The 27,698-nt window shown below is 36.5% G+C and overlaps 1 protein-coding gene across 1 annotated transcript; it reads left to right on the top strand.

The window, feature by feature from the left end:
* The first annotated feature begins 1,270 nt into the window (after positions 1 to 1,270).
* On the top strand, positions 1,271 to 27,323 carry LOC306880672 (synapse differentiation-inducing gene protein 1-like). The gene is made up of 4 exons (XM_079434365.1): positions 1,271 to 1,861; positions 7,431 to 8,011; positions 19,558 to 19,695; positions 23,873 to 27,323. Exons 2-4 carry the CDS (start codon positions 7,550 to 7,552, stop codon positions 24,029 to 24,031), a joined length of 759 nt encoding a protein of 252 aa, XP_079290491.1. The 5' UTR covers positions 1,271 to 1,861; positions 7,431 to 7,549; the 3' UTR covers positions 24,032 to 27,323.
* The last annotated feature ends 375 nt before the right edge of the window (positions 27,324 to 27,698 follow it).

Here is a 27,698-nt window from a genome sequence, read left to right as displayed (position 1 = left end):
AAATGCCATGCATACAGGGCTTACTGGCTTCTAACCACTGAATCAGAACAGACAGGTTTTATAACACACTGTGGCACAGACACATCCTCCTTTGCACTTTTAATTACAATCCCTCTGCGATCTATTTTGACCATGTTCTTATTCTCCCCAGATATGATTCACTCAGCTGACATCAACTAGCCGTTCAGTCGGGTATCTTCATGTCACTCCTTTTTTCATCCTCCCCCCTTTTACAGGAATTTAAATTGTGATCCGACGGAGCACATGAAAGGGGATTTTGAGGCACATCATTTCTGCACTCAGACACAGATTCGTTGGAGCATTTCCCTCCTGCTGTATCCCCATCTGACTCATAATTTTTTATAGAAATACAGCCTCTTCTATTTTTCTATTACTTTATGTACATTATACAGATGGCTGGAAATAGCAAGAGAAAAATAGCCAATGTTTCAAAATCTCTCTGATTCGATCCTTTCCTTTCTTTATGTCTTCAGTCTTATCTTACACATAATTGGGTCATTCAAAGAAATGGGTGCCGTATCTGTTTTGAAAATGTGATTTTAAAGCGAATTTCATTATAATGATTAACACTGCATCAGATAAAGAACGTTAATAAATTGCATCGTGCCATCTCAAGCCAAATTAAAATCGTTACTGTAGGTACACATGCCTTTAATAGGGTTAACAGCTGTTTATTTATACTGTTTATTTAGTCATTAACTAGCCTTGTGCTAAGATAATGAAACTAAAAGGCATTTATTCAATTCAATAGCCTAACAGTTTTCATTTTTTACTGTATAAAATCCTGTTAACCATTTCAAGGGTCGTCCCTACTGATATATATATATATAATTTAAAATATAATATAAAGTGAGATTGCATCCTGAACGAATGCTGTCATCATCAATACAATGTAAACTTAATCCAAAATGTTAATCTACATCTACATATAAAAAAAGATTCTCTATTAAAAAAAAAAACTTTTAGTCATTGTTTACACATAGCTATGTCCACGAGTGACAAGGCTCCCTAGACCTAGGCTAGAATGACCCAATCGTGTCCCTTTATACAGTATGTCCATCTACACCCCTTTTCCATGGACCTCTAACTCCTGGAAAAAAATAAATAAATACTTTGCTGTGCATTTACCGTCAACATCCCCAGAGGAGCTTCCCTCACAAGATGTGAAATCGATCAGCTTTATAGCCCCAAGATCTTCATCCCACGCAAACCTGCCGTAGTGTGTTTTATATCGGCGAGGAGAGTCAGCGGAAACACAACGACGCGCGCTGGACACACAGCATTTTCACCTTGTTCTCTCAGAACGAAACATAATGACTTTTATGGAACGGGAATTTGCAGCCTTGCGCAGCAATAATCTGACTAAGGTGACTTGATGAATTCTTGCTATAAAATCAAGGAGCAAAACAAAGATTTTTGTGGTTTTAAAGCTTCTGACAAGAAAGTTCGCGCGGTCCTGAACAGCTCAGCTGAAAGATGCGCGCGGACTCATACTACCGTGAGGTGCGGTGTACAGTACGACTCCTTTAAGGCTTTGCCGTGTTACTGTCAGTAATTTTACCTGCTTTTTATCAGGTACTGCCTCTATTTAGTAAAGGCGGGTATCTGTTGCTCGAGAACTGCTTCAACCATTAACGTTTAGCAGGTTGCTCATTGTTTCAGCGCTCGTGTTCATCTTTAGAAATCAGAGGTATTGTTGTTTACCGAGTTTACCGGCGCCTCACGGGCTTCTGCAATGCGAGACTCGGATTCAAACCGTTTGACATTTCTTTGAAAAGCCAGTCAAATTGTCACTGAATCAAATCGAATGAGCCGGACACCTGGATTGCTGAGTTGCAAGGTAAGATATGGACATTTCCAAAATAATTTATCATAAATATGGGCTCTTACATTCAGACTGTCTCCTGGAATGAACATATATTCTCAGGGTATCGTAGATGAATTACTGCTATGAGGAGTTATACTGTAACCTACAAATGTTTAAATTATAGGCAAGCCTTCGGCGAGAGTGCACAGTTTGAATACCTATAAAGTACATTTTGATGTTTTTTTATGCGCTCTAAAATGAAAAGTTGTTCATTGAACAGTTGTTTACAGATACATCATATGCTTTTACTTATTTTATGTTGGTTAATTATCGTTCTTGTAAACAGTATTGATATGACAAAATAGATTTATCATTTTATGCACAATACTTCTGTCAAGTGCACAGTTACCTACTCTGTGTAGTACAACACTGTCCAGTACAGTTTACGAGGAACATCCAGATGTATTATGCAAACATATATATATATATATATATATATATATATATACTTTGCTTGCATATTCATCCTTATTGATTGTGTGTGTGTGTGTAGATAGATAGATAGATAGATAGATAGATAGATAGATAGATAGATAGATTTTTTCATCTTTGTGCATTAATTTTCATTATTGTTATTATTATCAGGATTATGGATCCTTCAGCTCTCATTCTCAGCTAGTTAAATGGTAATGTTGTACTGCCAAAGATACCCTGTAATTATTCACTGTTGTCAAAGGGGAAAGGCACTCTGGAAAAGCAATTGTTCCCTCATCTTCCTGCTCTGATCTACCCTTCATCCATTGGGTTCATGAGTCACGAGCCAGGTTGGCTATGAGTGAAACAACATCAACAGATAATTATAAATATGCAAATTAAATGAACACTAGAATACAAATAGCCTAAAAGTCCACATTACTTTGTTCTTCCGGCCCTCTCTTGTACCAGCATTGTGAACGGGGAGATTAAAGTGCATACATGAGTAGCAAAAGTTTCCATTATCCATTATCCATTTTACCCGACACATTAACACTGCTAAAGTGTTTTCAGCCTCTATCCCATTCGAATTCAGAAGGGCCGAGACTCATAAGGCTTAATTGACTAAGACAAGGGGATTTGATTGCACCCCAGCACAAGAAGGAAGGTGCTATATAATCAATGAGGAATGAAAGCATGTTGCTCCTCTCTCTGTTTTGGATGCCTTAAGATGGAGAAGAAATGCTATTCACAAACTGAGCATTTACTCATTTAAAGCTGCTCTGAAACTATTTTTCTGCAATGGACAGATTAAGTAACACTGTGGAGTGGTTGTTTGTTAGTTCTAAATCACTGTCAATCTGAGTCACTGCACCCATATGCATAAGTTTTATTTGTCTTGCATGAAAATGAAAATATTTACATATCCATACTAATTACCGAGGAAACCTCCTGTGTTGTAACCCTCTTCATTAGTGACTTTTATAATCACGTTTAACACTATTAGAGATAAAAATGGAAGAGCTGAGAAATCTGTGCATTGTCTGTTTATTTACTAATTATTTGCTGGTTTTAATAGAAAAAAGGTCTGTGTTTCTGTATATTGGTCGGTCACATTCTGTGTGGGCTGATTGGATACTAATAGGGTTATTTAACCATGGCCATTTCAGTTTTACTTGTTCTTGGAGGGTAAACGTTTTTTCTGTCATACTGTTTAATTCTTCCTGTACGGATGCTATTCAGAGTCTCATTCTCACCTGACCTTGACAAAGGATATTTTCACACTTAGCAGGTCTTTCTAGAGATGCATATCTATAGCTGCACACACACACCACAGTCATAATGTACAGCTAAATAGTGGTTGCCATGATCACCATTTTAAAAAGATGTTTCTAGTTTGAATGTTTCCCGGGAAGAGCTTTAATATTTAATCTCTTCAAATTCCTCTGATAAGATTCCATACAAAACACATTCATGAAGCTAAAAAAGAAAGTAGAAGTGAAATGCACAGGGTTATTGTGAATCTTAATGGGTCTTTAAAACGATTTGAAGGACTCGCTGACTCAATTCTGTACGAGACAGTTATTTGTCATTTAGAAGACACTTTTTATCCTAAGCTGAATTGCTTCAGTCTAAATGATGAAATGAATCATAGACAATTCTACTGTTCAAATGTTTCAACAGAGCAATTCTGACCAATTATAGCTGCCTACATACTTTTGCTTGTTCAGTTGAAACTAGACATAACTATAACATCTACAATACCTACAATAATATTGTCATGTGAACAATACCATAAAACCTTCAACAATACCAATATGGTATTGTTGAACAATATTTCAACAATACCATAAAATAAAACCCGGAATTCTGGTTCTCTGCAAAATGTATTAGATTTAATTTATTGTTAAATTCAATGAAAAACAAATAGACACTCATTACCAGCAGCTTTCAATTGAAGGAAATATGTTGTTTCACATTCACAGCAGAGTGTGGAAGTGTATTACGTAGGAAAGAAAAAAATGTTGAAATTAAAATTCCACAATGATTTTCCACCAATGAAAGCATCCTGTACAACCAATTCTAAAACTATAGCTGTAAACACTAACCTCTCAGCTACCAACAACAGCATATGCTAGCATGTTTCATAGGCCAAGGCCTGTCTCCCTTTGAAAAGAAATGCTTTAAGGCCATGTGAAATTTCACATTTTCTGGATCCCAATGGCAGTTAGAACCTGGGGGATTTTTTTTTCTGTTTTCAATTGCCAGGGTGGTGCAGACTACAAGCGTAGAGAAGCAAAAATGGAAATTAGGTCTGCTGTGACATGCTAATACAGCTCATACTGGCATACATGCAGAGTTTAGGCAATTTTAGCATGGCCTGATTTTAATTATGAAAAACACAAAATAATGCTTTCAAATGATTAATGACAAAAAGAACGAATTACATTTGAATTTAATTAGAAAGCAAAGACACCATAAATTATAAAACAATTTAAACTCATTTAAAATATTATATAATATATTATATCATGTAAAAATGTAAAAGCTGTGGCTGTCGTTTTATCTGTCTCATTTCTTTTTAATATTATACAGCTTAATTGCCTCAGTCTTACATAACAAGACAGTCCACACTATTCATTCTATACTAGTAGTGTCTTTCACCATAAACAGACCTTGTTTTATTTAATCAGGATGAGAAATGATGACTAGCATGGGAGAGGAAGCCAATGGATGTGAGGAATGGATCTGCAGCAGCCACTTTGTTGAAGATGCAGGTTGAAACCATCCAGGAATCAATGCAGTGAGAGAGATAGAGAGAGAGAGAGTTAGAGAGAGATTGACATTCAAACTGGGAAGGCTCCTAGAATAGCTAATCATCAATCTATTCCCTAATTCATAATTTGATCTCTAGAGACTAGAGCCTCTTTTCATTAGTTAGCTCTGATGGTGTAGTATTATTGCACTGGGAGGCTATGCTCAGTAGATGCTGACAGTGTTGAAATGTGTATTGAGAATTTGGGAGAGCTCAAACAATCCGTGAAGCATGAAGTCAGCATTCCTTGACGCATGATCCAACATTTGACAATCCGCAGAGGCATTGGCACAATCAAATCAAAAGCTCTGAAATAATCTGCTTTCTATCTGATTGTGCTGCTATTTTAATCAGATTAAAGGTAAGAGAGGATTTCAAATTGAGGACTCCTCAATTTTAATTGAGGAGAAGGTAAGAGAGGGCACACCAACTACTGCAGCCACATGCTGTTTCCTCCAATCACAAGAGAGTTATGACAGTATTTAGATCTGAGTACAACTGATGTGCTCAGTTAAAGAGCATCATAAACCTGCAAGACTATTTAACTTCACATCAGTCACACATTAAAGATACTGATACATATTAGTCTGAGGCTCAGACAGCACACCTACAGCCCACCCACTGAGCGTCTGATATACACTGCACACAAAACTGGAGAGCAGTTTCTCAATCTGGCAAGAGCTAATCTGATTGGCTGACTTTAAACCGCTTGCCAGAGTAAGAACACAATGTTTTGGTTTAATCAGTCCACCAAGAAACCAAGTCATGTTTACAATGCCAGATTGATGCAGTGAGGAAAAAATAATCAATGATTAGTGACATAAAATCTTTTGAAATATACACAGAGTTTAGACACTTAATAGATTTCTGCAAGCAGAACGTTTTCTGTAAGAATGGATGATTAATTAATTGTAATTGCTAATAAATGTGTTGATTCATCAATCCATTTCAGCACAAATGTGTTTCATAATCATGTGAGCAGATGGTGGAAACACTGCCTCATCTTGAAAATAGTCATAGGAAGCTAGAATGCACCACAGCTCACATGCTGCATGTCATGACACAAACATGCACTGGAATATGAAAAAAAAAACAAAAAAAACATCTGGTTTGTACATTGCTGTAGCTCAGACAGTATGACACTATGGGTTTGACTCGCATGGTAAATTGTACACATTCAAAGCATCGGAGGTTATTTTAGATAAAGGGTCTGCCATATGCTTAAATGTAAATGATTGATAATGAACTCAATGCACAACAACTGCCTTCATATTTCTGCTAAAATCTCAGTGCTATATAAGCTTAGTATTCTCTCGTAGCAAACTGCAGTAGCATACTGTGGATTTTGTCATATTTCTAATAACTAATTACATTACATATATAACTATAACATTTTATTGGCATTCAAATATAAAGCATTAAAAAAAATTGACAGTGGATGTTTTCTGTGATGTGTGAAATAATTTATTCCTTTTAAAAAGAGAGAAATCTACACAAATTGTGTACTATTGCCTCAGTGGTTTCTGTACAGTCGTTCACAAGATTGACGTCCCATTATTACTTTTTCATGCCAGTCAATTATTGTAAAATAAATAATGTCAGACACAATAGACCATCAAATGAAATTGACATAAACAAACGAAAAGACTTAAAATGACATAATAAAATGACAAATAAAATCTACAACGTGTACCAGACATGCCATTTAGCCAAAGGTTTGCCTATGCAAGACTAACTACATATTTCCCCTTCAATTCAATTCTGGATGGCCAGTTAGGCATTTAAGATGGGTCACTGGCCATGTTTGGGTTTGCCTTTTTAACAAAGACGACAACTTTCCCTTCATGGTATATGAACTTTCAGGCATGCTATTCAGCAGGGTTATCAGTGAGTGCCATGGGGCAGCAGAATGAAGTGAATTGAAATCTGCCTGTCTGATAACCACATTTTATCAGCTGAGTGGAGAGGAATGGGAGATGATGGTTTTTGAATACGAATGAAACAGCGGAAAACCAGAGAGGAAACCACTTTCTCTCAGACTGACATGTACAGTCACTCACTACTCTTTTGCAAAGCCCCTCAATCTGCATTACTAATGTCACAGTCCCTAATAAGAGTCTTCACAGATCAACTGTAGCTTAAGCCACTCTTTGTGCCACAGACATCATTGTGTTAACTGCATGGCTGCCTTCCCATTGCCCAGCACCTGTCTATCCTGGCAGTTCGGTCTTATTAAACTTTCCTCTGCATGTGCTCAATAGTCCATGTCTTTGCCTTGCGCTCCCTCACTTCTCTCTCCTCTCACTCCTACAGCTCACGGCCTATTGAACACATTAGCACCTGTCACATCAGTCCAGCCAAGGTCATCGCTCTTTGCCTTCATTCTCCATCCGACTGTTAAACACCAAGTCCCGGCGCTCTGCTCTTCTACAATGGAGAGCCTAAGTGAGCTTCAGAACCCTCTTCTGGATAAGAACAGCAAGCACATGGTGATGGCCGACTACGGCTATGGAGGTGATTTCCACAGCAATCAGTATCAGGAGAACATTATAAACTACTTTGTGACTGGTGGAGGAGGTGGAGGAGGTGGGGTTGCGGTCACGGGAGGAAACGGCAAGACTAAAGCCCAGCTACTGGACGCCACCTCACTTCACTTGGCGGTGGAGGCCTTTTACAAGCCTAACTTCATCCTTTACAAGGACGACGTGAGCGGCAAGGGCAAGGATTACAAAAACGAGTGCTGTGAGACCACCTTCATGGAAAAGAAAGACAAGGACGTAGCAGTGGAGACCCCGAGTACGGAGGACCCGCAGGCGAAACTGCTGGACGAAAACGAGGTGAAAATCCAGACGGTGTCTTACGAGGTGGAGGAAGAGGAATACGTGGAGTACGAGGTAAGGTTTCTTTGAAGATGCTCAGCTGAACTTGTGTTGTTTTGTATGACTGGATTAATTCATTAGGTCCTTGACAGGTGGCCTTAAAGCATCACAGCTCAATTCTCCCAGGGAACACCAGCTTCTAGTTATAGCCTGCTCTACAATATAAGACCCTATTTGGAAAGGCTTCACATTTCAAAAGTCTGTCCTTCAAAGGTTTAATTTTCTATTTGGGGTTTGAAATTGCTGTAGAACATCACTTTATGCTCTAGCAACATCTGCTGGCTCTATTAGATCATGTGTGACAACTACCACTTAAATTTCTCAGCAGATAGGCAAGAGCTAATGAGAGGGTTTGGGCAATGTTCAGTGCTGCTGATGGGATGTAATGGTGCTGGATGGGGGTCCGTCACCCTCGAAGCTCAGTGAGAGGAATATGTATTCAGGTCATGTCCAGGATTCAGGGCCTTTCGGAGTCTCACAATGGATGTAGTTCCATGCTGAGCAGCTCAAGCGCTCGCTGTGTTTGTCTGATGATATTAAAGACATTCTCTGCATGTGGGGATCAAGACCTCGGCGGCCCATATGGTGTGATATATCTTCATGATATGTGCCATGTTTTACAGTACATTACAAAACATGCAAACAAATGTACCCCTAAAATTTAAAGGTGCAGTATGTAATAGGAGGACCTATTGACAGAAATGCAATATAATATCCACAACTATGTTTTCAGAGGTGTATAAAGACCTAGCATGATGAACCATTATGTTTTTATTACCTTAGAATAAGCAGTTTCTATCTACATACACCACGGGTCCCCTTATATGGAAGACAGTATCCCTAAACGGACACACTGCTCTACAGAGCCCATTTTGTTACTATGTTGTTCTTGCGAATAAAACACTGACACATTGATGAACAAAAGTAACAATTATATTCACAATAATATATCGGATTCCTGAATAATTATATATACATATATATATATATATATATATATATATATAATAAATATACTTCCTGTGTCGGTCACCGTAGCTTTTCTGTGTGCAGTTTGCTGCACACCTCTAGATGGCGCTAAAATTTACTCACTGCACCTTTAACCCTTGTGCGACCTTATGGACAAAAAATTTTAACAAGATGGTGCCATTTTTTCAAGTTTGGTCTATAAAGCAAATACTTGCTTTATTCCTGTTTTCTGCTTCTGCATATTATAGAGCCAATTGGTTAAATAATGCAGCTATAATTGTGTGGGTGTATTGGTATGGATGTCAGAGTGTGGTTTGTATGTGTGTCATAAAAAAAATTGTGTGTGTGTATGTGTGTGTTCTTGTAAAAATTGAGAGAGAGAAACTCTACTGCAAATCACAAATCCAAGCACTGTGTGCACCAGCAGAGTTTGGCTGGCATCTAATGGGGAAAATTTGGTACTGCGCCCAAACAAAATTTTACTGAAAGCTCATTTTTTGAGATATCAACTTCAAATTTGGAACACAACTTGTTTAGATTTATGGCTTTGATTTTCTAGCAGGTTTAGAGTTCAACATGTTTCATATATAAAATATTCATAAAATAACATATAAAATATTGTTCATAAATAATTTTCATAAACTTAAACCTGCATAACTTTTTTTTGTTTGCTTCACTTTTTAAATTTTTTTTACTTCAACAATAATCTGCCATGGGTCTTCTTTAAAATGAGACCACACTTAAGTCTCTGCTCCCAAGCTTCCAATATTTATGACCGTTTTTTTGACATGGACATTTTTGTCCAATATGGACCTAAGTGTAACTTTTTTTTATTGATGCACAAGGGTTAAGCAATAAAAAAAAAAAATAAGCATATAACGTGAATAGAACCATATTGAATAACTAAAATTATTAGTTTTTTAATGTTACAAGTCAATTTAGGCATTCACTTGTAGCAATTGTGATGTTTAATTTTAATGTAATTTATCAGTTATCATCCTTAAAATTAAATTAATATTGGCCAGCATCAGACAGTGTTTTAATATTGGTGTATCTGTATTTTTATTATATGTGAGTGACATTTCTCATCACAGCTTTCCACTGATCACAGTATGTGGCATAGTAGGCAATTTAAAGATAACTAGGGATGCACCAATATGAATTTTTTGCCCATTATTAAATTATTAACTTGTTGAAGAGAATATAAACATAAAAATAGAATATCCACTATCGGACAATACCAGTCAATTTTTCTGCAATGTTTACTGCAAACTTATACAGATTTTCCCAAAAATCAGCACAGATGTGAATGAAAATAAACAAGTCACCAGATTCCATCTGGGGCTGAGTAATGTCAGATAAAAAGTCATTACAGTGAGCAAGTGTGAGATCAGAACGATTCATCTGAATGGCTAATGATTCGTCAGGTTCACACAGTGCCTTTACATCTCATAATACGATATTCATGAGCATCCTTTGAGAGATAATTCTACAGTGCATTAGCAATATCCCTGTGACATTGAGGCTTGTGTTTCTTCATTTGTATTCTATAGCTTTAAGATCTCTCCGTTCTTCCTCTGTGGCAATGATAAAGTGAACTCGGGAGTTTGCCTCTAGAGACACCTCTGTTGTTCCCATTCTTGTTCTTTATTCTGAGTGTTGTGAAATATATCTTGTGTGTAACAGAAAAGTGTGAACTGTGCCTTAGTTGTCCTCACTCTTGGAAAGCGCACACATACATCTGTCAGAGCTTCTTGTTTGAGGAGGGATTGACAGCAGATCTCATTTGGACGATTTCCTCTTGTGGAAAAGAGCCACTAATGGTCCTAAAGTGTTTTTGTTTAGAAGTAACAGGATGTTATGAAATCAGTATTTTATCTTCTTAAACCCCAATTTGATGCCTTTAAAGCCAATTTAGTTCCTTCTCCTCAGATTTAATCATCCCTTAGAAAGAATGCACTGAGGACAAATTATCCAGTAAGTATTAAATAAGAAATTGTCACATCGCCTTCAATAAGGAAGTGTCGAAATGGCTAAATTGCAATTTTTTAAAAGATTCTCATCAGTGCATATTAACTTAAGAATCCTCAATGAGCCTCCTTTAAATGAAAAGATGATGATGATTAGGTTGATGGATGGTTCATGCTCATTATCCCTGTTGTTTTTGATAAGCTGAACTTAAATGGTGTAGGGAACGATATCTAGGCTATATGCAATATTTTGCAAATCACAAAATTAATATCCATTTTTCATACTGTGCATTATAATGTTAGGATGCCAAAATCCACTTTTTATATGTAAATGTAGGAGCCATGTATAATCTGTACTGTCTGTAGTTTTAAACAAAAGGTGTTTCACCAGTACAGACTTATAATATTTTTATTTTTACTTAGAAAAAAAACTATAGAGAATTTTAATATCCACCATTTACAGATTATTGGCCTTAACATGAAAATAATTGTCAGCTTATCAGGTCGGACAGAATTTTAATATTGGAGTATCCATATTAATTGAGTAGACCACTGAGCCACATGCTGTGACCAACAGAAAGCTGCGATGAGAAATGTCATTCAACATATAATAGAAATACAGATAGACAGATATTAAAATTCTGTCTGATACTAGGCGATGATTATTTTAATTTTATGAACGATGACGGATAAATTACACTAAAAACTAAAATTAAGAAAACTTAACTAAAATGGTAGAATGTAAATTTCTACAAGTGAATTTAAGCATCACAATATAATAATAGATATTCGATTTGAGATCTGCTAAAGATTCCTTTTAACAGTGTGTTTAACTTTGAGATACTGTTGGAGGACAGTAAATGTAATCTAAATGTAAACTGGGGAAAATGGGCATTAAAAAATTAAAAGAAAAAAAAACAAAAACAACAACAACTTGGATATCAGTCCATAACCGATATAGTATGAGCCCTAGTGTGAGAATACCTTGTAACCTGTCATAACCTATCATTACGTATATGCTTTTTTTATATGATCAGTTATTGATGCCCTAAAGCTAATTTGCTAATGATCTAACAGCTGGAATCCCTTTGATGATTGGCAATCTGTAGCACTGAACTTTCCAGTCAATAATATCATTAGTTTCTTTTGCCATCCATTTGAAAACATCTGCCTTCGCACACCATCTGTGTTACTGAGCCGCCAAATGAATAACTGTCTTTCAGTTGTTAGTGCAGTAATTATACTTGGGCAAAGTTTTTCACAGAATGCGCATGTGTCCAATTGGTCAAACTTTGTTAAAATGAGAGGAAACAGCTGATAAAACATCCATAAACTGTTTCTTTCTTAAATTCGATTCCTTGTAGAAAACAGAACTGAAACTTCTCTTCCGAGGGCTCCACCAAGAGCCATAGGGCCACGTTTCTGTCGCAGTTGTGGAGATGTTTGAATTTCATTCATTAGGTATAGAACATTTTGCTGTGATGATTGACTGTGAAAAAGCTGCATTGGGTTTTCTGTGTACAGTTGTATACTGTCAAACAGTCTTAATTTATCTCTTTCCGCCTTGCAAACAAACTCTCACAGTTGAAATGTGGCCTCCAAAATATGTCCTTTATGACAGAAAGGAAGACGAAGAAGTTCTTCAACCTCTAATCATATTCCGCTGAAGCTTTGATGCACCTGCAGTTTCCAGCGTGCCGGATGCCAGTCTCGAGATGAATTTCAGGGCCATGTCAAAACATCAGCCACTTATGTGGTTTTATATAAAGCTCCTAAAAGACATGCGATAAAGCAGCCTTCAGAGAGCAAGCTAAAATCAAAAGGCAAAAATTTCTTTGCATATATAATTTTGAAAACATACGTTTGAGATTTTGAGATTTAGCTGGGTATCAGTTAAAAAAAAAGAAAGTGAAAAGCATCATTAATCATCATTAAAATCACATTATCCACAGTATCAGAACCAAGCGCAACCGTTACATTAGCTACATTTCCATCCAGTTACGAATTAAACGTATGAGCAAAATTGGAATATCACATAAAACATTTGCAAATAAAGCATCGTTTCAATCTAGTGAGTTGAAGAGAACAAAATCGTCACTTCCTGATTAACTTGCGCTAAATATTGTGAAGAAAATTTTTATTTGCTACAGTATAGGAGAAGGCACTACATATAATATTTTTTATGTACAATAAATTACGAGCTTCAGGGCGCGCAGAAGAAACGCTGTCATGTTATCTTATTTCCGGAGCCTGCTGTTTAGGAACACAGTTCTGGGAGTTAATTATAATGAAGCACTTTTACGAGACTTTGCTTAAGCATTTTAGAATGACAAAACTAGCTTTTCAGATGCTGTGAGATGAGATCGGTCTGTTGATTGGTCTGGTTTTATACTGTCCCATCCCAAAGTCCCGTGTCTTTTTGACGCGCATTAAGGAATTTATTCGGAAAGGTGTTTCCATTGTAGATAATGCACATGTTTTCTTACCGGATAAGAAATTTATCCTACTTAGTTGAGCGCATAAGTTTGTTTTATGCACATTTTTAAAATGTATGTGCATAATGGCGTTTCCATCCTGCGTTTTTATGCGATATCCCAAAATGTGCATAAAAATAGGTGGATGGAAACACAGCTATTGAACGACTAATGGTGTTTCTCTTACACTCCTCTGTAGTCTAAATTAAAAGCTCTGGCACCAGGCAATTAATTAGTCTTTAATTTATTAAGATACACAGAACTCTGTCAACACTAACCAATTCTTAATCTCATTACTGCTACATTGTGGGCGAGAGGGTACGCTGAGTTCCCAGGTGATCAAAGGCGATTTACACAGACTGAAGATAAATGAGCTTGCTGTGTATTCCACAGAAAATTTATTTATCATAACTGTTGATGGATAGGTTAGCAAGAGTAAACATCGCAAAATGTATTACTGTTCTAATGTATCTCAGTTATGAGGTTGCAAATATCAATTACAAGAGTTTATCCCAGGCTTCTGTATCGAGCCCAAGTACCCATAAATTACTACTACAGCCTTGAGCTTTTTAAAATAATATTCTTTAAGCCTCTATCAACAAGCATTTGTCATGAAACATCAGGTAAATCAGTGGATCCTGGAAGAGAAAAGTAATGCATTTGGAAATATGGTTGGGAAAATATATGGCACATAATTATTATTCTTTTCTCCACATGTCAGCCTGATTATTTGCTCAGAGATTGAGAATCCCACTGTGGTCCTTGAACACAGGTCATGCCATATGTAAGTGTGGTGGGGTCTATAAATCAGCCGGGCTTATTAACAGCTCACTAAGTCAGTATTTTTTTATTTGTCTGGCGTGCGCTAGACGTTAATCAAACCCCCTGATGAATTATATCCTCATGACCTGCTGCTGAAATGCTGCCAGCACCTGGCATGACACAATTTAACTATTCTCTACCATGAGCCAACTGCTTATAATGTCTGAACAGTCCCATTAAAAATGTATGCGGCTGTTTTCAGCGACGCTACGACACCTGCCGGGACAATGACCTCCCGACGACATCGCTGATGCAGTTACTTGCCCCTTTGTTGGGATATAATTGCCTCGGAGAGCTTTTCACCTGACAGCTCTTTTATTCCATGGCCCACCTCTTCCCGCTCCCTCCCCCAACACCTTTCCATCAGTTTACCAGTTGCTGTTTAGATCGCCTCATTCACTTTCCATCCTCAACATCAATTTCCATTTGTGCGGCTCTCCCTACAGACCGCTCGAAGTCAGACAGATGTGAAGGGAGACTGCGGCAAAGGAAGAATTCATAAATTCTATGTTTGTGCAGTTCGGAATAAAACTGCACGAGTTGCGTTTTGCTTTATGAAAGGGCAAAGACCAAGCCTGAACTAATTTCAGTTTAGTCTCACGGCGAAAAGTCTGGTCCTCATTGCAACTTATTGTGGCCAAGAACTATCTATTTGGACAGGAGGAGTCTGCCTGAGTTCAGAAAACAAAACAGAATGTACAGTTTTGTTCATGGATATCCAGTGCATTTGATCTGATGCCATTACCTGCAAACCATTCGTCATCGTCCCGCCAAAAAACAACCAACAGTCACTGATATTTAATGCTGTTGAATGTTTTGTTTGCACTTTATCAGAACTACCTCCTATCTACTGAATAGCAAGATGTTAAAACTTGTGTTTAAAGAAAACTTATCAAAAAGGGTCACATAATTTTATGTTTTATGTTATGTTACATATTCACTTTTTACAATGGCAGGGTCTGCCATCTTATCTTTTTGGCTTGTTGTTTCTGATTGCACTTTAACCCCAAGGGGGAAATCCAGATTAAATCCCAGAAGGCAAAATCAAAACAAAATTAAGTTAAAACTTGTTTTGAACAATTTCTTTGTCATCGGCAGATTGATTTTAAGTAGGGGGGAAAACAATCGATTTAAATCGTAAATCTGATTTTTTTCTTAGGCGATATCTCCAGCCACAAACAACAATTATCTATGTCCAAGCGCTTTGGAACAAGAATGGATAAAAAACTAAATTGCCAAATTTAAAAGAACAGATGTTGCTCATGCTATATGACATGGTAAAAGTAATGCTAAGTGGTATCACAAATGTAGAGGTTTTCTTTAGTTATAGTGCCCCCTAGCATTGGAAAATAATCGGTTTATATCTTTAAAATGATTTGCAGAATTGTCAAACTTTTTTGTCATGAGGGCTTTAAATGATATGAATCAAATTAAAAACATCATATATCTATGGAAATTTAATAAAACAAACACGCTACCGTTCAAATATTTGGGGGCAGAAAGATTTTATTGTGAAAGACATTAATACTTTTCATCAAAGATGCATTCCATTCAATTAATTTATAATATTATAAAAGAGTTCTATTTCAAATAAATGCTTTTCTGTTGAACTGAAAACTGGAGTAATGGCTGTTGGAAAATTTAGCTTTGCCATCAGAAATAAATTACATTTTTAATAAATTCAAATAGAATAGTTACTTTAAAATGTTATAATATTTCAAAATATTACTGTTTTGTTTTTTGGTGGGCATAAGGACTTTTGAAAACATTCTTAAAAAATCTTACCAACCCCAAACTTTTGAATGGTATAAAAGAATAACCTGTACAAAAACAATAGGTTTCTTGCACCTTTAGCGTACATACTTCAACACACAGCCAGCAAATCAGATCAAAAGTGTGGATTTCAGTCAGAGCTTGCTATTTTTGTGTGCAATATGCATCAGATGGTCAGTAATCAGGCCATGGGAGGTCTGCGGGCATGCCATCTGAGGATAATTTCAGTGTGACACGAAACAATATTACTCCAATTACATAGTGATGAAAAGGTGTCAGGCGGAGTAACTGAAATTTGGATAGATTTGATTAAGCAGCTAATTACAAATGTATATGGATTCAATTTCCTCTGCACCAAAGGAGAGCACTCATCCGGAGCCCTCACACATGACACACACATAATAAGTTTGAAAGCATTGACATCGATCACCTTGAAAACGAGATGAAGTTCTATTAGCTGAGCATTGGATCGCAAAAGAACAGAAAAGACAGAAACGGGGAGAAGGACAGGGCTCATCGTGCTCAAGCTGGGAGCGGCATTTTGGTAACATAAATTACACGCTTTCCTTCCTGTGCCTCCTGCCACCCTGAAAGGATAAAACCATTCATTAATCTGTCATTACCTGTCAGGAAACTGGCAGGCAGTGACAGCATCTGCCGTCACCCCCTGCCCACCCGCTTTCAGGAAAGGCACCTGAGAGGTAGAAAGTGGGCTTATTGGGGGCCAAGCTGTGGGACTCTGGCTCTTGGGCTTAACCGTTTGACACTGCTGCCAGATTACTCACATTCAGCTTAGATCACTAATAACATAATACACAAATTCAATGCCTTTCAGATGAACGCAGAGATGATGAGATTGTTTTTGGCTTATCTGTTTTTATTCCATTTTTTGGAAAGTTCAATGCATTAGGCATTTTAATCCATGCAGGATACTGAAAAAAGACGTTTGTACATTTTCTGTCATTTTTAAACATGTTGAAAAAATTTCAGTCACTGTCAGTTAGAATTTTTAAAGCGTATACATATAAACAAGCTAAAAAAAAGTGTGTTGTCATTTGATTCATCTGGTCATACACACTTCTGTACAGTTATCTAGTGTATAGACTTACAATTATTGCATGGGTTATCAGAACTCACACCATGTTTTCTTGGCATAACTTTCTATAATTTGTCACCAATGGTAAGATAGCATAGTTAAAACTAAATACCCCAGTTCAAACACACCTAATGACTTCTGTTTCAAAATTCTGAACTTTTGATTCATCAAAGAATCCTGAAAAAAAGGGTTTCGCAGCTTCTGCAAAATTAAGCAGCACAAGCGTTTTCAACTTTAATAACAATAATAAGAAGAAGAAGAAGAAAAGTATCTTTATGCACTAAATCAGCATATTAGAATCATTTCTGAAGGTTCTTCTGACACAGAAGACTGAAGTAATGGCTACTGAAAATTCTGCTTTGACGTAACAGGAAAAGTTTTAATTTCAAAATAGTTATTAACTATGTTACTAAATTGTAAGCAAATAAATGCAGCCTTGGTGAGCATAAGAGATTTTACAGATTACCTACCCTAAACTTATGAACTGCAGTGTATGCACTATATAGCCAATATTTACACAATATTAATTAATACTAATAAAAAACAACAAAAAATATTGCCTGACAACCAATAGTTATGGTATACCAATATACTGTGCATCCCTATAGTCACTATCATTTGTTTATTGCTGCAGAGATGATCTACAGTTTCAGAAAAGTATGGCACATCCTCCAAAGCCTAGCACTCAAAACCAACCCACAACAAAAGGAGTTGCACTGTGCAAATTGCTTTCAGCTCTGATTTTGTGGGTGGGTTTGCAGAGTTACGTGATAATGCCACTATTTTGCAACGTGAATCAGGTGCTAAAACTATGCATATAAACGATGCTATCAACTGGCCCAGTTCCTTCACAAGTTCCCCCGCATATTGTTTCACTTTGAAGTACTAAACTGTTCATCCACAGAACACAGCAGACTGTCTAACAAATGCCCAATGAAATATTTATATCTTCTTATGTAACGTCAAGGTTTGGTTATAAGCAATGAGAAAATGTGTAGGTGTGACGAGTCGTTATTTTCACGTTGCACACAGCAGGGAGGATCAAGGACACGCAGATGAGGACGTAAACTCAAACAATAGACTTTACTGAAGACGGCAGGATAAGGCAAACTCACAGACAAGAAACACTGGGGGTAACGAGTAGACCAGAATACACAGACAGGACGTAAAAACCAGGGATAAGACGAACACGGCTGGACAAGAATTAACTAATAATCACATCAGACAAGGACAGGAAACAAACCAAATATGGGCACGGAAACACAGGGAGCACAGTTATATGGACTGATTTCTTTAGTATGAATGACAAGGAAATGTCAGTTTCCTCAGTTTCTAAAACCCAAACACAAAACAGCATTTTGGCTTTTGCCAAGAGATGTACCAGACTATATAGCAGAAAACATGACAATATCCATGTGCACAAGCCACTTCACCCCCTCCTTACGGAGAAATCCAATCTAACATCTCATGTTATTTTATAGAGCGGTAGGCCTATTATTTTCACAAATAAAACCCCAGTGACAGAGCTATCCTTCACCACTAATGATTGCAGCTTATTGCTGTGAATCAGTACAGAAATATTTTCCTAACAGCTTTCCTCTTGGCACACTCTTCACGAGGCTGCGGTATTTTTAGTTACTCAAGTGAATCACTAGAATCAAAGGAGAGAACTGACAAACAATGAAAACTTCACAGAATGTTGTGGAAATGCTGCACAGATTCAATGCAAGCTTTGTGAACAACGTGTGTAGGTTAATGTTGATTATCACAGAAAATTATTTGTGATAAATAAAAAGGAAAAAGAAAAACAGAAAGAAAAAAAAAAAAGAAATCTGGGCAAGCAAAGTACTATGGGGGTTCAGATGTTTTCAAAGTGTGAAGACAATTTTATATATTTTTTATTAACATTTTATTATACATATTATACATTTATTTTTATTTTTGTCCACTTGGCCTCAAAGCTATTAGGGTCAGTAAGTTTTTTTTTTTTAAGAGATATATATATATTTTTACTCAGCAAAATTAATGATTTTACATTTTTACAAAAACATTATATTTCAAATAAATGCTGTTCTATTAAACTTTGCAATAAAAAAAAAACACTGTTTCCAGAATAAAATAATTTAGACTGTTTTTATCATTTATAAAAATAAGTTTCCTGAGCAGTAAAATCCGCATATTAGAATGATTTCTGAAGGATCATTTGACAGTTTAGCTTTGCCATCACAGGAATAAATATATTAAAAAGAAAACACGGATTTAAAATTGTAATAATATTTCACAGTATTACTGTTTTTAGTGTATTTTTGATTTCTTGGAGATTTTTTTTTTGTTCAAAAACATTAAAAGACCTTACTCCACATTTCCAAAAATCCTGTAATTCAGACTATAAATACATCACTTGAAAAAAAGTCACCACATTTAAATAATTTGACTGAGTCTTTTCTCTCGTTATAGACAGATTGCTCCAGCGACAGTGAGAGCGAGGACAACTTCATCGTCATCCCTCCTCGTGATCACCTGGGCCTTGCTATCTTCTCCATGCTCTGTTGCTTCTGGCCTCTGGGCATTGCTGCTTTCTACTTTTCTCAGGGGGTAAGTGCAGAGCCCACCAACCAAATCCACAGCCTAACCATTAAGCCTGCTAAGAATCTGCTATAACACAAGAGACAGACAAGATGAATTCTTCAACAGTTTTTCATCTGTGCCCTGCAAACAAGCCTGTAGTCTCATGACTCACGGGAGAAAGAGTTTGCGATCTCTTTCAGCTATCTCTAATAATACAGAACAGGTGCCTCATTATAATACCCATCATATGAACAAACAGCCCTCCTTTGTGTGACTGTAAAATTATCATGCACTTCTCTAATATAAACAGTGTAAACATGAATCCACAGATCAGATGGATGTGACGAGCACAGCTCCATTTTCACATTCAAAGCAATAGATATCTATTTTCCTACTTTGGAATGAGCCTTTTTATTCTTATCTATAGTTTAGTCTGTGGCAGACAGGTCCAGAGTGAATTATTTTGTCAGGGGCTAAGTGAATTCTCCCAGAGTAATTATGATGATGTGGTGTTGTTCAGTGAAGGTTCTCCTGAATGCAACTTCAGTGTGCGTGTGTGTGTGAGGAGGATGGAAATGAGATCTGCTGAAAATGTGAATGTTTATGTCCTGTCTCCTGGCTGGGAATATTCCTCAGAGAGCAACCTGAATGGATTTTCTCACCTTTCCCACGGCACAGGGTAGAATGTTCATGAGGGATGTCGCCAACCATTTGCCTCCAACACCTCCTTCCTCTCAGCATCCACCTGTCTCACTCCTACAGACTGAGAAAATGACTTTGTCTTCATTTTATAACTAATTAAGCACTTGGAATAGTATAGGTCTATGAGGATGTTGATATAAATATCAATATTAGTTCTACAAAAGGCCACTACACATACAGAAGCTTTTTTTTTTAATAATTAGTACTGTCAAACGATTAATCACGATTAATTGCATCCAAAATAAAAAAAATTGTTTATATAATATATGAGTGTGTACCGTGTATTTTTATTATGTACTTATAAATACAAACACATGCATGTATGTATTTAAGAAAAATATGTTGTTTTTATATGAAATATATATAATATGAAATATGATATAAATATATAAATGTATATACATGTAAATATTTTCAAAATATATACTGTATGTGTGTATTTATGTGCATAATAAATATACACAGTACACACTCATATTATGTAAACAAAAACTTTAATTTTGGATGGGATTAATCGCGATTAATCATTTGACAGCAATCACAAACTTTATGTATTCAATCTTAAATGGCTGAAAGTGGTGATTTTAAAAGATAAAAGGATCCACCATTCTGTTAGAACTTTATCAAAATTTAGTCAAATGAATCCGTTTTTTACATTTAATCATTTCAATTTAGAAGCAACAACATAACAACTGCATAGAAATCAAAGTGATAGATAGATGGATGATAGATTTGTAATTCAATTACTGTTATTACATTAAGTAAGCATTATTTAACAGCAACGGTAATTAATTATAATAATAAAGGAGCAGCATAATGAAATATCCTATATCGACTGATATTGAAAAACTAAAAATGTATAACTTAATTTCAAATATAATAAAAATATAAATAATATAAAAACTGATCATGAAACTAATCTAATGACACACACCTGCAAATACATTGAAAATATGTAATAAATATTCCAACCTCACTGGAAAAGTTTGTGTAAGTAGAAGTGTCTTCAAATTTAAAGATAAAAACAAATGTGCAGAAAGATGTTAACATGGCAACTCAGCTGGTGTCCAAACAACCCATTATTGACTGTCACAAAGCGTAGGAGTGAAAATCAATAATGTTTTCCCTGGACTACAGGGTCAGATGCAGTGACAAAGAGAGCAAGACGCCTCCCACAGTGGCAGACATGTGTGACTGGTAACTCTTTCCACTTTTCTCATGAGGATACTGAAATAGACGGCAGATTCCAAAGGGTCATGACTCAATCACACAAAGCGAATTGCTCACAAGTAGCGGACACCATACTGTGGGGAAATAATACAACGTTGTGCATAATAGAATGGGTTTAGTTATCTGCACGTTCTACAAAAATTCACCCCATTAAATTCATGCAGCCCTTGAGCCATGTTCTTGGTAAATGAGCATCATAGTAGAACTTAATTATTAATTTGAATGGGGAAATGGATTGATTAAACTATTACATGGGGCTTCATAGGCCTCGCTATTAAAGAAATTAAGGCAGTGTGATGTTCCCTTTTTAAGCCTAATAGCTCTCAGCACAGCGTACTTCCAGCATGGGGTTAAATGGAAACAGCAAACATTAGATAAGGCCATTCATTGGTGTTTCAAGTCACATGTCATTTCGGTAACACTTTATTTTAAGGTGTCATAATACAGAGTAATTACCTAATTAAGTATTTAGTAGTAGCCATTGTACTTATATGAAACAAAATGTACTTATGTAACTAAGTTATGGAACAGCCTGTAAATTACAGTTTGTAATTATCTAGATGTAATAGGCAGCTACTGTTTCACATATGTAGCAGGCCGAGTCTGTTACACAGCTACAAGTACACTTAAGTACAATCTTGATACACTTTATTTTAAGTAGCGTATGCCTGTGTACTTACATTTATAATTACGTTGTACAATCTTTTGGTTTCATAAGCAGATGTGTAACGGACTCGGCCTGCTACATATGTGAAACAGTAGCTGCCTATTACATCTACATAATTACAAACTGTAATTTGCAGGCTGTTCCATAACTTAGTTACATGATAAATATTTTTTTTTTTTCATGTAAGTACACCGGCTACTACTAAGTATTTAACTAGGTAATTACTCTGTATTATGGACACCTTAAAATAAAGTGTTACCGTCATTTCTTTAATATGCACAGGGGGTTATAGTACAAGACTGAGTGTTTTACTCTACAAAGCAACTGTGTTTCTATTTACCAAGAGAATTGCAACAGCTGCATCACGAGCAAAACTGTATTTTCTTCTGACGAACGAGAAGTTAGTTGTTGACGAACACAATGTCTCTGCAATGCTGGCTACCGCTTTCCCTCGCATCTCTGCTGCATCTCTGATCATGACGGAAACCTCAAAGATGTTTTTTAGGAAAGTTTACAAGGTGAAAGCAGCAGGGACAATGCAAATGACAATTATAACAAAAACACAAATATCAAGTTTTCCCAATGGAAAAATCAAAGATCTTTAAAGAAATAAGTACATAAACAGCACAACTGCTATGTGAATTGAGTATATTTACTGAAGCTGTACCTAACTTTTTTTTAAAGGATATTTGTTCAATTTGCAGGTTGGCCATCATAAGTCAAATATTTTTGAATAATGCTCATCCATCTGGGTTAGACTTCTCTTTCAATACAACCCAAATTTGGAAACAATAATAAAAATAATAACAAAAATAACAACATAATATAATTTCAGTGTTTGTCTTGCTGCTAGGGTGGTTGTTTTCTACATTTTAATGGATCGTTTTAAAATTCAAATCTTTCAATTTTAAACATTTTCTAATGCTAAAAATAGCTAAAATGCTAAAAAAAAAAGAAAAAAAGCTTAAAATGCTTATTTTAAAAAGATTTATTACATGATTAAAAGTAAATAAAGGTATTTTTTATTCTTCATTTATATTCTGAGGTGATATTCTTAATAAATGTAGTCTAAGCCCCAAAAAGGCAAAAGGCAAATCTGTATTTCTGTTTCATCTACAACAGTGCAACTAAAGAGGCATTTCAATTTTTTTTCCATGTCATATAAGCATGAATTTTTATGGCCTTACATTTTTGAAAAGTGAATTGAAGACATTGTAATGTTTTTTAAAGCTCCACAGACAACCTGCTTACTGAATGTGTCCAGAATTTTGCTTTATTTTCTGTTCTAGAAGCAGTCAGCCCATCAGAAATGTGGCCATTCACATTACTTCCTAAAAGGCTGCTTTAATTTTTTATACATTCAAAAAGGTACTTTTCTTTGTGACACTGCCCTTCAAAGTGGGTCGAATGGATTTTGAAAATGTCGTAAAAGCATATGATGTTTGTATAGGCGCTGTGTGTAAGAACATTTCCGATATTTCTCTCAGCCCTTAGCATCATCAAGGAAGCACTATATAGTTCAATACAATTTACCCTTGAATGGAAAACAGGTCAATGTATCCTTTGATCTTGCTTCTTTCTCAACACTCCCTTTCTTTGTTCCAGACCAGCAAAGCCGTGACCAAGGGAGACTTCCCATTGGCAAGCATCGCATCTAGACGAGCCTTGTTCCTAGCCGCTCTCTCCATCACCATTGGGACGGGGGTCTATGTGGGCGTAGTGGTGGCCCTCATCGCGTATCTGTCCAAACCAGGCCACATTTAGCATAGCCAGAGGAGGACTACAGAACTCCACGATACTACACAACCGCCTCTGAACGTCTTTTTCTAAATGTCTCATTCTCATCCCTCCCCGTGGACTGCCTGTCCACCCAAATCAGAGAAAGGGATGAACCAGAAGAGGATGAACCAGAAGAACTGGGGACTTTATCACCTCAGTCATAATATATAAATGTAAGCTTCACCTTGTGTCACACCACACTGGATAAAACATAACTAAGTCTGAGAGCAGTTCAGGTGAAGAATATAAACTACTGACAAATAAGCAATCCAATTAACCAAACCCTAAGGGAAGCTATTCCAAAGGACACATGTAAAGATCAAATGGGACTAAGTGCCCTTGGATTTGTTTTTCCCTTTCCAACTATGCTTCGTTCCGAACCTTAAAGAGAAGTCAAGCTGTTCTCCGTTTCTCTCTCTCATTACTTACTCCATTAAACCCTGTATATGCGTGTGGCCCAATTAAACCAGCACTGTCAGACACAAACTTAAATGCTTATGATCAGGACAAGAAATAACTATCAAAGGCAATGCAGTCCACAACTCCACATCTATGAATTGAAATTCATCTGTGAAATTCAGCACCACTTATACACAACCTGTATGTCATCCCCACTTGTTTAGGGCTCTACGCTTTGTGTTGTAGATTCTTTGTATTTTGTTTTGTCCGAAGTCCAAATCTTCATTTTGACCCAACATAGGCTGCAAGAGTTATGTTATGGTAGAAGAAAAAGATAACAAGGAAAACAAGTGTTTATTTTATATCGGTAAGGATTTGCTTGACTTTAACCGATTCTCTTTTACTCCCAGATGTCTGAACTGAATATGAATGAAATGACTGTACACGTGGATGGTATGGCGATGTGTCCTTTCACTCCCCAAATGCATCACCTAATGTCTCTTATAATTTAAAAAAGAATCTTGAGAGTTCGCAAAACTCAAGACAGATGGTTAAAAAATTTACTATACACTTTCCTCAAATCCTAAGATGTATGTTTGAACAAAAAGGCAGGTTTTGTTTTCAGGTGAAAGGGACTCAGATTGAATTGATTAATAATGTATTGGATGTCTCGAAGCTCGCAGGCATAAGAACGAACACACGGGGGATGTTGAGTTAAAGGTCGACTAGTCTATTTCAACAACAATGGATACTGAATCTGGTGTAGTCATCCGCATAAGAACTTGAAAACATGAAAACTATGGGTTCTCTGGTGGCTAAATAGGGATTCGGTGCTTGACTTGAATTCCTCAGTTGGAAGCTGGTAGAAATGAAATTGGCCACATTTTGCTTCCCATAGTGATTTGAAGTACCCAATAGCAATGAATACCCTGATTCTGCACAAGTTTAACAATTTACAGTGTGAGGCCTTTAAGAGGTTGGATTCACAAAACATTCAGTTCTTTCAATTCTTTATTCTTCAACATTTTATTGTAAGTAACCTCTTCAAGTTAAACTAAACTAACACCAAAGACATTTTCCTGCCCCAGGAGTAGGCACAAAAACATAATACTGTAGCTGACATCACGGTACTTACAGGTTGCAGATACTTTTTGAATTCTGGAGAAACTAATTCACAAGGACTTAAATGTGTGTGGAGAACCGTTCATTGTGAAAGAGCAAGCTGGTAAAGGTCATACTTTACAGTTTTCATGTAAAAGTGTGAGTACAAAAGGAACGTACTGAGCAACAGCAAAAAACAAGCTGCACTTGGACTTCTGTTGTGAGAGTTAAGTAACTTCCACCTGGAGTTAAGTATCGTTATTGCTATTATTATACTGCTGAATTATATCAATGTGTAAAAAGTGTAACCTAGACACTGTAATATAAATTGTAAATGGATACAACTGATTAAAACGTCATGATCTCAAATAAGAGTCAACAGATTAGGGAAAAATGTCTACAGGAGGACAGGTTTCTATAAGTATGGTGCTTTTGTAAAGGTTAAAAGATGTACTCACTGCCAGTGCTGTAACCTGAAAGAAGTTGGTGAGAATGAATTCACTGAATCACCAAGCTTTTATTAGACAAGAATGAGCAGAAATGAAAAGCGAGGCTATGGTTGGGGATTTTACAGCTAATTCTCTGTTCATATCTGTGCTGTAAGAACTAATTACCCTTAATGCTTAGTATATGCCACCAAAATGAAGCAGCTGAGAATAAAAATATATTCTCATACCAGTCATATCAGAACTTTTGTAGGTTTTTATCCAAAAAAAGCACCCTTCACATACTTGAAATAGTATGCAGCAGAATGCACAACAGGAAAGAATAATCCCTGGATGGCTAAACGCAAACCTCTGCTGCTTCCTCGGAGCCTGTGATGCATAGCACACACTTAAGACCTGCTGGTTTTGTTGCCGTCTTTAGCAAATGCATTTCCACTGCAACCACCGGAGCGTTGAAAGCCAACGTGGGACACTTGCAGTCTCTCATCGCAGGTCATGCATTAGTCATACCTGACATTTACGGTTCACAATTAGCTTCCCATAATGGCTTTTCCGAGGAAGTGTCTGGTCTCCAGAGCATAGCTGGAGATAGCAAAAAAGAATAGTTTTTTTACAAACAACACTCTACGCTACTTTGCAGCCACTGAAGCTTGACCAAGCAAATCTTTGCTATTTTTAAGCACAGCGAAAATAAAACTAACAAGTGGGTTACAAAACTACAAATTACGGTATCACACTTGCAAAAACTCAAATTGGCTGTAATGAAAATGAGTCACTTTCCGTCAAGGTCTCAACTGATACTAACATGCTATCAAGCTGTTTACGTTTTTCTTTTCATCATGTGTTTGCGTCATTAATTTCTAAATGAACAGTGTCAGTGTCTGCCCTCCCTTGATTGTGTATCAGCCTGGTCCTTTTTCCCCCATTTTACGTTTCCATAGTGACTAGTCATTTTCAGACATTCATTTTATGCCACATGCAATGACCTACACTGTAAGAATAGTGAGTTTAAATGTGCATTTTACCTTTGAAAATTTTAATTGCAATCATTTCTATCTGCTTTGTGTTTTGTCAATGTCATTCAAATGGTGTTTTTAAGGCTGTAAGGTTATTTTGGTATCCCTCATCAACAAACTGAGGAATGTCTGCTTCAATTAAAACAAAATGAGAGAGAGAAAGAGTAAAGTGTTTAAAAAGAATGTCAGTGTTTTCTTGGTATTGTAATACTTTGAGTTTTCTCATTCATGATCAGAATGGGCTTGTGAGAGTGACAATGTAAATACTGCAAACTAAAGACGAGATGCAGCGGTATAAAATAAATCATTTCAGACAAAAATGAGCTTGTATCTATTAATGCAAAGGCTGGATGTGTTTTTGCCTTTTGGGAAAATATGATACAGTGTGGTCCTCATGTGTGAATCTCTCTTGTCAGGAACAAAATGCTAGTCAGACTAAACAGACGGATGAGTCATATTCAAGCATAGCAGAGGTGTGTATGGAGGTGTGAGGATGAAGCTTCATGCCCCCCCCCCCCCCCCCCCCCCCTATATTCCATATATCAACACCTACAAAATCCTTCAGTGGAAATCATTGAGGAATGTTATATATTTGCTATTTGATTAGTTCAATATGTATAGTGCTTACCTAAATTCAGCGATTGCAAAGCCAGTCTGACACAAATGCAAAAGGTTTGTTTTTTGAATAGC

This window comes from Barbus barbus (assembly GCF_936440315.1).
Source record: "Barbus barbus genome assembly, chromosome: 14".
Taxonomy (NCBI): domain Eukaryota; kingdom Metazoa; phylum Chordata; class Actinopteri; order Cypriniformes; family Cyprinidae; genus Barbus; species Barbus barbus.
Note: the sequence above shows the minus strand (reverse complement) of the source record. Positions and strands in the feature narration are given on the sequence as shown.

Bases quoted from the DNA above. Each gene is read 5' to 3' on its own strand.
- LOC306880672 (XM_079434365.1), top strand. From the start codon at position 7,550: ATGGAGAGCCTAAGTGAGCTTCAGAACCCTCTTCTGGATAAGAACAGC. The intron at 8,012-19,557 runs GTAAGGTTTCTT...CTCTCGTTATAG, and splicing joins AGGAATACGTGGAGTACGAG to ACAGATTGCTCCAGCGACAG. The intron at 19,696-23,872 runs GTAAGTGCAGAG...TCTTTGTTCCAG, and splicing joins CTTTCTACTTTTCTCAGGGG to ACCAGCAAAGCCGTGACCAA.